General features: G+C 50.4%; 1 protein-coding gene across 2 annotated transcripts in view; it reads left to right on the forward strand.

Moving 5' to 3' along the window:
* Nucleotides 1-1,600: 1,600 nt before the first annotated feature.
* The window catches only part of Naaa (N-acylethanolamine acid amidase), a 15,274-nt gene continuing 6,508 nt past the window's right edge, over nucleotides 1,601-10,366 (forward strand). Inside the window, exons 1-4 of one of the 2 annotated variants that reach the window (XM_055596236.1) lie at nucleotides 1,601-1,904; nucleotides 2,579-2,743; nucleotides 4,871-4,997; nucleotides 8,092-8,182. In XM_055596236.1, the coding sequence (XP_055452211.1) occupies nucleotides 1,696-1,904; nucleotides 2,579-2,743; nucleotides 4,871-4,997; nucleotides 8,092-8,182 (592 nt within the window). In that variant the 5' untranslated portion in view covers nucleotides 1,601-1,695. The remainder of the gene's footprint in view (nucleotides 1,905-2,578; nucleotides 2,744-4,870; nucleotides 4,998-8,091; nucleotides 8,183-10,366) is intronic. The other variant, XM_055596227.1, reaches the window with a different exon arrangement.

Genomic DNA, 10,366 nt, shown 5'->3' on the forward strand with positions numbered 1-10,366 from the left:
AGTGATTGATGGGGGAGGGCCCAGCCCTCTGAGGGTGGCACCACCCCTGGGCCTGTGGTTCTGCGTTCTATAAGAAAGCAGGCTGAGAAAACTGTGAGGAGCAAGCCAGTAAGGAGCCCCCCCCCCCCCCCGCCTCTGCATCAGCTGCTGCCTCCAGGCTCCTGCCCTGCCTGAGTTCCTGTCCTGACTTCCTTCAGTGATGGACTGTGATACAGAAGTGTACCCCACATAAACCCTGTCTTCCCCAAGTTGTTTTTGGTCATGGTGTTTCATCACAGCGACAGTAATCCTCAAAAAAGCACTTGGCTACATTTTGTACTATAGGGCACAGTGCTGTTGGGCACCGAGGGATACCTGAGGAACTTTCTAACATCTCACTTCTCTTAGAAGCTGCTGCTTAGTCTCTCCTTTAAGAACATCTGTTTCTTTGAGCGAGGTATTTGGCCCCACGAAGTGATTACTGGGGAGGGGGTCCTGACATGGCTGTGACGTGAGCCAGACAGCGTCCCTCCGGAAACCTGCACTGTGCTTTACTTATCTAAAGCAGAAGCGTCACAACTTCTGTGTGGAGCTGAGAAATGGCTCTTGGTGTATGGCTACATGTTGTTCTGCTCTAGGGGGGGGCGTTTGCTTTGGAACAAGGAAACAGGACTTAGAGAAACAGAAGGTCCTTCAGCCTGGTAGAATATAGGCCATAAAGGTACACAAATCAGATGCAGTGATGTGCCCTGTTGGAGAGTAAAAAAGGGTGGTGGCTGGAGAGATGGCTCTGCAGTTAAGAGCACGCAGTTAAGAACACCGGCTTCTCTTCCAGAGGACCTGGGTTTGGTTCCCAGCTCACAACCCCTGTCACTGCAGTTCTGGGAGATCTGGAGCCCTCTTCTGGCCTCCTCAGGCACTGGGCACACGGCACTGGGCACACGTGAAGTGCACAGAAATACATGCAAGCAAAACACACATATACATAAAACAATAAAAATAAAGACTGCATTTTTTTTTTAAAGGATGGGTTGGGGGATGGGAACACCTGAAAACAAATCCCCAAGTATCTTGTGCACATTGGGTCAGCTGATTGTGGACAGCTCTGCTGTCCATGTTCGGACCTTACCAAGGTGATTGACAAATTCAGTCTCCCAGATATTGGGAGATGGAGTTGATGAAGTTTCAGGTTAGCGACTTTTAAAGTAGGCTTTGGATTCAGGCAGCCTGACAGAGCAAGGCAGAGGCTTCGGGCAGCTGGCTTCTCTCCAAGCGACCCCACCAGTAAAATGATGGTCAGTTAGTAGGAGTTATCATTTGGCTTGTGTTGATAAATGAGAGCCAGACACACAAATGTTGGTTAAATTTTTAGCTTTTTCTTGGGAGTTTTGAACAGAAGACGTTCTGCCCTGGAAGAGTTTTAAAACGAGCAAAGGCAGAGTAAGGAGATAAGGATGCCTTTCTACTCCTGTAATAAGGTCTTACAGCCCTGGAGCGCCACAGTTCTTGGCGTGATGCTGGCCTCTATGTGAGAGTCAGAAGCAGGCTTAATCCCGCTGGGGCAGGAGGCAGTTCACCGCTTGGGTTCCTGATGGGGTGGGGCGATCCAGCGCAGGACCCGCCTTCAGGGCTGGCACCACCCCGGTGCCTCCCTCTCTGCTTCCCCAGCCAGGCAAAGGCTGCCCTGGTGAGGTGGTGGCCTCAGAAGCCGGAGCCATGGGCATCGCGGGCCGTGGGGCCCACCTGGGGCTGGCCCTGCCGCTGCTGCTGCTGCTGCTGTCTGTGCCCTGGCTTCGGGCGGCCGTGCCCCGGGCCCCACCGCTCTTCAACATCAGCCTGGACGCGGCCCCGGAGCAGCGCTGGCTGCCGATGCTGCAGCACTACGATCCGGACTTCCTGCGCACCGCGGTGGCGCAGGTCGTCGGGTGAGCGCGGGGCAGGTCCGGGGAACCTGCTCCTCCCCCGCTGCACCGCTTTCCTCCGCACCGCTCGGAGCAGCGCCCAGTTCGTCTTCCAGACGCTTTCCGGGGCAGGTTGACACACAAGGTGTCACCCAGGATGCTAAGAGCCTCCGCGTCCCGGGCCAGTCTGGCTGGCCTTCCCCTTCAGGGCGCTGAGCCCCGGAGATGGAGGCGAGGGCTGTACCAGCGGATGGGTCTCAGCCCTCATAATTTTCATTTTGAAAATCTCGCTGGGAGTTTGATCACGCTCCAGCCATATGGGCGGCATATGGTTGTGTGTTTGGGGGGGATAAGGGTGGGTCCGGGAGGAAGGGGAAGCGAGGGTGATCCGGGCACTTTGCCCCCAAATAATTAGTAAAAGTATTGTGTTGGGAGGAAAAAAAAAAAAACGCGAAAAATCTCGCTGTGTAGCCTAAACTGCCCTCACTTGTAATCCTCCTGCCTCAGCCTCCTGCGTAGCTGGGATCTCGGGCCCGGTAATGCATTCCCTCCAGCTTGAACCCTGGGAACGGGGCAGCCCGGTGCCGCTTCAGTTCTGGAAACATCCAGACTCGTAACATTCCTCTCCCCTAGCCCACGCACACTCGCGTCCTCCGCGCTGAGCTGGAGGAACGAGCTCCGTGCTTTGTCGTTTCTAGCGACAGGGTTCCCCAGTGGGTACTGTCGATGATCGGAGACGTGGTGTCCAAGGTGGAGAGCTTCCTGCCTCAGCCCTTCACCGACGAGATCCGCGGCTTATGCGACTTCCTGAACCTCAGCCTGGCCGAGGGCATCCTGGTCAACCTGGCCTACGAGGCCTCCGCGTAAGTGCCCCGCGCCAGGGGGGATTAAAGGCAATCAGCTGTCCCCTGCCGGAGACTCGTGCCGAGTGGGGGGAGGCGGGAGGGGGGTTGCTGCGACGTAAAACAAGACGACGACTGCAGTTTGGAAACCGTCCGGCGTGCGCCCGCTGGACTTCCAGGAGGAAGCAGCCCCCCCCCCCCCGCCCGACGCTTTTCATCTTGTCACCAGTGTAGGCGCCATCCCACTTTCCAAACTTCTCAAGAGCTGGGGGGGGGGGGGGGGGGCTGTGGGGGGGGGGGGGGGCGGAGGGCGGGCTGGATCTGAGTTCAGATCCTTGCCTGGGTGCGGCTGTGCGTGCCTGTAACCCAAGCGTTGGGGTGGGAGAGGAGAGGAGGATCATGGGAACTTGCTGCTTCCAGTTCAGTGGGAGAGCCTCTCCAGACATAGCTTGATGGGTAAAAGCGCTTCTCCAGTGTGAGCACCTCTGAGGCACGAGGTAGGAGACAATTGGCTCCCGATGCTCGTCCCCAGACCCCCCAGAAGCACGCCATGGCGCAGGCGCACTCCCTCTCCCACGCAAATAAAAACAAGATAGACTTACGCATGCTTACGCACAGGTGCGAATCTTCCCACCGACCGACCCCCAAAACCCCGCCTAGAGTGCCCTTGCTGAGTTTTTGGAGCGAACTCTGCTCATGTGGACCCTCTTGCCGTGAGCCTGCAGCTGGGTGGGTCACCTCGCGTGACCGTGAGGTTCTCCTTAGCCTTCCACGCGATCCTCACTGTGCTCTCACCGTGGCGACTCTCTCAGCTCTTCCGGAGTCTGCCCTCACCAGGGCCGACGTCACGGAGAACTGGCAGCAATGTGTTGTGTTTGATCCTAGGCAGTTGTGCAGGAGGGAGGGCCCTTAAACGTTTGCGGCTTCTGCAACAGGTCCTGGAGGGAGGAGAGGACCGCCTAGGTTTCTGCCTCTCAGATTACCGTTTTGTTTGTTTTCTGAGTCAGGGTTGCACTGCGTAACCGAGTCCGGCCTCTCACTTCTGAGCGTGCGGCCTCAGCCTCCACAGTGTTTAGATTAGAGTGTCCGCTTGGTACTCCCCACGGGCGTGGACACCCCGTAGGCGCTTACAGCTCCTGGCTGCCTTAAAATGAAGGAGGGGCAGCTGGGAGTGGTGGCGCAGGCCTTTTACTCCCAGCGCTCAGGAGGCAGAGGCAGGAGGATCTCTGTGAGGAAGAGGCAAGTCTGGTCTAGCTGGTGAGTACTAGGGCGGGCCCAAAAACAGATTTGGCAATGGCGGTCACCTTGCCGCGATTTAGAAAACATCGACGTTGAGAGCAGTTCTGCAAAACTGTACCTGGGTCCCCGATCCTGTGTGACCCTTTGAGGACAAGGCCGGAAACCTTGAGCGCCGAAACTCTTCCTTCTTTCCACAAACCACTGAGGCAGCGCTCGCGTTTTTCCTAGTTAAGAAAGTAATATTGAAGCATGACAGAAACTCGGTAGTACGGGAAATTTGTTTAAAATTTTTATTTGCTTCTTTGTTTGTTTTGTGACAGGGTTGCCCTGTCTGGTCTTGACCTGTCTGTGTACACCAGGCTGGCCTCAAACTCATAGAGATCTACCTGCCTCTGCTTCCTGGGTTCGGATTTAAAGACTTCTGTCACCATGCCCTGCCTGGGATTCCTTTTAATTTTAATTAGTATTTTTAGGGGTGTGTGTGTGTGTGTGTGTGTGTGTGTGTGTGTGTTTGCTCTAACAATGCATAATGAGGAGAGGGCATCGTGGGCTAGCTAACTGGGTTATGTAATAACTGTTGATAGGTAACGCAGGGGCATGCAGAGAGACGGGCAGAGTTCCAACACCTTGCTGTGCCTTACATACACGCAGAACACGGGGGAAGACAAATCTCTCATCCCATACGTCTGTAGGGGCATTGTGGGCCCACAGCAGGGTCTACATGCAATGTGTGTTGTATTTTCCAGCTGGAACTGTAGCTCCGCATTCTCGTACAAGAGCATACGATAGCACTGATGTAAGCGACGAGCAAGGAGAGCTGGTGTTTTTGCGGGCCTGTTTTAAAGACAGACCTCTCCCTGTCTTTGTTCCTGTTGCCTTCATTCATGTTGGGCTTTTCCCTTGGCTCAGGTTCTGCACGAGTATTGTGGCTCAAGACTCCCAGGGCCACATTTACCACGGCCGGAACCTGGACTACCCTTTTGGAAACACCTTACGAAAGCTGACAGTGGACGTGCAGTTCATAAGGAATGGGCAGGTACGGCCACGCGCACAAGATGCAGAGATCAGGGGCGGGTACAGCACTGCGCACAGAGGCAGAGACCCGAAGGGCTTCTCTTTCGGGATAGAGCCATTGGCATGGCCCGCCAGCTTGGGTGCTTCTCCCTGTAAGAGCCCAACACCAGGTTGTAGGAGACCCGAGACGGCTCCGTGGATACAGCACTTGCCGTGCAAGCGTGAGGACCAGTGTTTGTGTCCTCTAAGCCATGCGAAGCTGGTCTCGGTAGCAGGTGTCTGATTCCAGTGCGCATGTGACGACACAGGAAGCCCTGAGAGAGGCCAGCTAGCCTGCCACAGACAGTGATGAACAAGGGACCCTGCCTTAAGGAAGGTGGAAGGCAAGGATTGACGCCTGAAATTAGGATTTTCCTCTGACACCCATACATATTTCACGGCACATGCAAACCTCCTCCCCCAAATAATCTCCAAACCATCAACTTCCTCTGAAAAACAAAACCAGGAGAGGTTTATATCAATTATGACCGGAGGAAGAAGGGTCAGTTGTTATTTTGGGGGCGTGGACTTAAAGAGGCCAGTTTCCTTGAGGTACATTTGTGGGGTGGAGATGAATCATGCCAAGGTTGTGTGGAATCTGCACCTTCCCCTGCTCTCCTTGTTCAGGTGGCTTCTGGAGAAGGGAAGGGCCACACAGCAGCGAGGGATACCCAGCCCTTAGGTGGGGTAGTCACGGGTTTGCCTTGCAATTCTGTCATTTCCATTGAGAATTACTCAGTCCTGTTCCGCAGGCTGCGGCTCAAAGACTAACATTTGCTTCCCTGAAATAGCTGTTACGGTTGAATGAAGTCCTCTGTGGAGAGCAGGTCCAGATAGACAGTGGCTAAATCCTGGGGCCAAAGTGTTTAAAGACTGACTGCTGTCAATTCCCAGTACCTACACAACACCTGAAAGGCACCCATAGTTCCAGTTCCGGAAGATGAGTTGTCCTCTTTTGACCTCCACGACATCAGGCACTGACATGATGTGTGTGAGCTAATATTTACTATTATCACATGACAGGAAACATCTAGAGAGTAGCATCAATCAATGCTGATGGGATATTCAGAGGGCACTGTTACTGTGCAACAGAAAAGAGCATGGGAAGTCATGTTTTGGCCTTAAGGACAGGGACCATATTCTCTCTGTTCTTCCCACTTTGTGGCTGATTCAGAAATGATAGAAGCATATTTACTGAATACTCACTTGGTCATCTAATAGAGAAAACCTTTCTCTCATAAAAGATCCAAACAAATGCAGAAATATTTAATGAAAGTTTCTCCTTTCTCGATTTCGTTCATTTACTTTGGCATCAACAATTTTTTTTCAAAAGAATGATTTTTAAATGGCAGTAGTGATAATACAATCACACAATCAGTTCTTTTTTTTTTTTTTTTTAAATACTTTTGGGGGGGTTGGCTGGAGAGATGGCTCAGCAGCTAAGACCCCTGTCTGGCTACTCTTCCAGAGGTCCTGGGTTCAATTCCCAACAATGACATGGTGGCTCACAACCATCTATAATGTGATCTGATGCCCACTTGTGGTATTCTGGCATGCAGGTGTACATGCATTAGATAAATTAAAAATATTTTTAAAAGTATTTTTTATTTTATTTTATGTGTAATTGTGTAAGACTGAATGAGTTTATGTGCATCACGTGCATGCAGGAGTCTGGAGAAGCCAGAAGGGGGCGCAGGTCCCCTGAAACTGGAGTTACAGTGAGCTACTTAAGCAGGTTCACAAAACCAAACCTCTGCAAGAGAGCAAGTGCTTCCTCCTTCCCCCGGTTTTGTTTGTTTGTTTTTGTTTTGTTTTGTTTTTTCTGAGACAAGGTTTCTCTCTGGAGCCTTGGCTGCCCTGGACTTTGTAGACCAGGCTGGCCTTGAACTCAGAGATCTAGCCACCTGCTTCTGCCTCTTGAGTGCTGGGACCATAGGTGTGTGCCACCACCATCTGGCTTCCTGCTCAATTCTTAAAGGAAATCTACTAATATATATCGCCAAAGGATGGACTGGTTATATTCATTCACTGCTTTGTGCTTTCCTATGGTCTATAATGAGGGCGTCTTCCTTGAGCCAGAGAACTAAGTGCCGTGAAAGTGAAGTGTCTGAGGGTCATGCCAGGACTCCCACAGGAGTAGTCTGTGTGGTGGCCTTGTCTGCAGTGCCCCAGCTGACCGCTGCCAAAGCCATCCAGCTTACACCCGGGCGTTGCTTTCCTGCAGAGGACATGTGAGGAAGAAAGCATTTTTGCTAAATTCACAGCAGGTTGTACGGGCTTGGAGTGATGATGGCTCAGCAGTTACAGAACAGGCCTAAGGGAGATGTGTGTGTTCCAAACCACACAGGTGGTGGGAATAGGTGAGGTGGGACCGGAACTCAGCCCCTGCTAGATTCCTTCCAGGAGCCACTTTTCAGCCATAGTTAGATGGTAAGCAGCATGGCGTGAGGGTTTATGTTAACTGCCTTGGGAGAACTGATTGGGAGTTACATTTACAAATAAAAGGCAGAGCTGCGAAGAAAGGTATGGTACAACTTCTGTGTGCCATAACTACAAGCAAGATGTGGTTTTGATTTCCTGACTTTGTCTCTGCCTCCTTGGGAATGAGGCTGTGTCCCCTCAGGACTGAGGGCATAACATGAGAATGGGCGACAGGACAGCTGCAGGCTTTTTGGAGACAGGGTTTCTCTGTGTAGCCTTGACTGTCCTGGAACTCGCTTTGTAGACTAGGCTGACCTTGAACTCACAGAGATCTGCCTGGGATTAAAGGCCTGTGCCACAACACCTGCCTAAAAATTGTTTGTGTTTTATTAAAGCCTCTGAGGGCACTTGCACTCAATCCCACTCAATCTGTGGGATTGAGTGCAAGTGCCCTCAGAGGCTTTAATCCCAGCACTTGGGAGGCAGAGGCAAGCAGATCTCTGTGAGTTCAAGGCCACCCTGGTCTACCTAGTGAGGCCCTGTCTCAACAAACAACTAACAAAAAATGCAGGAACATGTAGGGAAATTAAGTGATTTCAGTGTGTATTTTTTGGGGGTGGTAAAGTGATATATATATATATATTTTTTAATTTCAGATTGCATTCACGGGAACTACTTTTGTTGGCTACGTAGGATTGTGGACAGGTCAAAGTCCATACAAGTTTACAATTTCTGGTGATGAGCGAGGTAATTAAAACAAACTCCTGGGCATTTTAAATCAAATCACCAGGGACTTCCACTCCTTGAGGGGAGACAAAGAGTATTCCTATGAACAGTAAGGGTGGTCTCAGGTGATCAGAACTACAAAGAAAGTGAAGGACGGTCTGGTGGGAGGTGCAGGGATGTGGGGGAGTGAGGGGAGGGATAGAACTCCTCTGCCCTTGGGATTGCAATCTGGGTCTGCAGAGGCAAGAGAAGATGATTTCAGCAGTTTGACAGCAACACCAAAGACTGTAGGTATCACTATTGGTACATCCCAGAAATGAGACAACGTCTCCGTGGTTACAGCAGGGAGGAAGGACATTGGAGAGGCAGAGGAGACTGTGGCCATGCACACAGGCCCATGATGAATATTTAGATTTTTTTAAGCACAGTATAAGCCATAGGAGAGTGTAAAGCCAAAGAGTGAACAGATCTATCTATCCATCCACCCATCCATCCACGCATCCATCCATCCATCCATGCATGCATGCATGCATCCATCCATCCATCCATCCATCCATCCATCCATCCATCTTTATATCTCTATCTGTGTGAGTGTGTGTGTATGTGAGTCTGTGTCTGTGTCCCTCCCTCCCCCTCTCTCTCTTTCACAAACATACATTGGAAACAGTGGGATCCTCTTGTATCAGCCTCCTGAATGCTGGCATTGCAGAAGCACCACTATGCCCAGCCCTGATTTATGGTTTCCACCACTACTTTGGCTGCTCAGTAGAGACTGTGTTGGGTGAAAATGAGTCAGAAGAGTACTAGGGAGCTGTTGAATTCAGCCAGAGGCCCAAGACCTCTTGGATTTGTGAACCTCTTGGATTTAACATGCACGTGCTCAAACATTTTTCTTACTGAAACCAGCAGGCCTGATCCTCAGGACCATGCATAATACAGGTTGGAAACAGAGGCTACAAGTGAAATGATAGCTGGTGGATGGAAGAGGCAGTTCTCAGGCTGGTCTCCTGGGACCTGAGACATTTGTTTTGTTTGCGGACAACTCCATGCCACTGACTAAACCTCAGGGGGACATTGTTCAGTTTTATAATATGTGGGAAGCCCAGAGAGCAGTGGCCTCTCACCTCTGTCCCCAGGGGCTTGCTGCTAAGGAAAAGCAAAGACTATTCACAGGACAGTTCTCATCTGATGAGCCTGACTGGCAGCATGCTGTTATTGCTTCATTCAGATAGATTTATTTGGGGTTGGGGTAGAGCTCCTGCCTAGCAAGCACAAGGCCCAGGGCTTCAGTTCTCAGCTCTGAGAAAAAAAGAGAAAAAAAAATATATATATATATATATATATATTTCTTTTATTCAAATACATAATTTAACATTTTCTCAAACATCGGTCATGATGGAATCTGCATCTCAGCTAGTTTCAGCTAGCATACCCAAATCACAGCATGACAATGCTAAGAGGTGTTTTTTGTTTGTTTGTTTGTTTGTTTTAGTGTGATAGCTGCAAATGTATAAAATAACAGGCTTTCATGCCACCATCTAATGAATTATGATGTTTGCTACACTATTAGAACATGAACAATTTAAAGTAACTGAGCTAGTCTGTAACAGACAAATTTGATGAAATACTGTCATATTTAAACTTGCTAAAGATAGGTCAGAAAGGGCTGGAGAGATGGCTCAGCCGCTAAAGGCTGGGCTCACAACCGAAACAATAAGATATGTCACAAAGACAGAGTTCGCCACGTTCATCCTAATCTTTGCTGAGTGGCTTTCCTTGAAAGGAGCAGAATTTAATCTTGCCTGGGAAAATCATTAGTAGGATGGTCTTATCTAACATAACCACTGTTGTATCAGGTACAAAAGATTCTGTTTTCAAAACCTGAGGGAAGCTGGACACAGTGGCACTGTGCCCATCAGTGCCCAATACCCTGCAGGCCGAGGCAGGAGAGTATCAGGTTGGAAGTCTGGGTCGGAGGATGTACAAAGATCCTGTCTCAAAAAATAAAAAATAAAAAAAGATGGAGAGATAGCTCAGAGGTTGAGAGCGCTGGCTGCGATTTCAGAGGTTCTGAGTTCAAGTCCCAGCAACCACATAGTGGCTCACGACCATCTATAATGAGAGCTGATGCCCACTCCTGTCAGGCAAGCATATGTGCAAAGAAAGAAAGAAAGAAAGAAAGAAAGAAAGAAAGAAAGAAAGAAA

Source organism: Psammomys obesus, unplaced genomic scaffold (assembly GCF_907164565.1).
Source record: "Psammomys obesus unplaced genomic scaffold, mPsaObe1.curated_primary_1811, whole genome shotgun sequence".
NCBI classification, from domain to species: domain Eukaryota; kingdom Metazoa; phylum Chordata; class Mammalia; order Rodentia; family Muridae; genus Psammomys; species Psammomys obesus.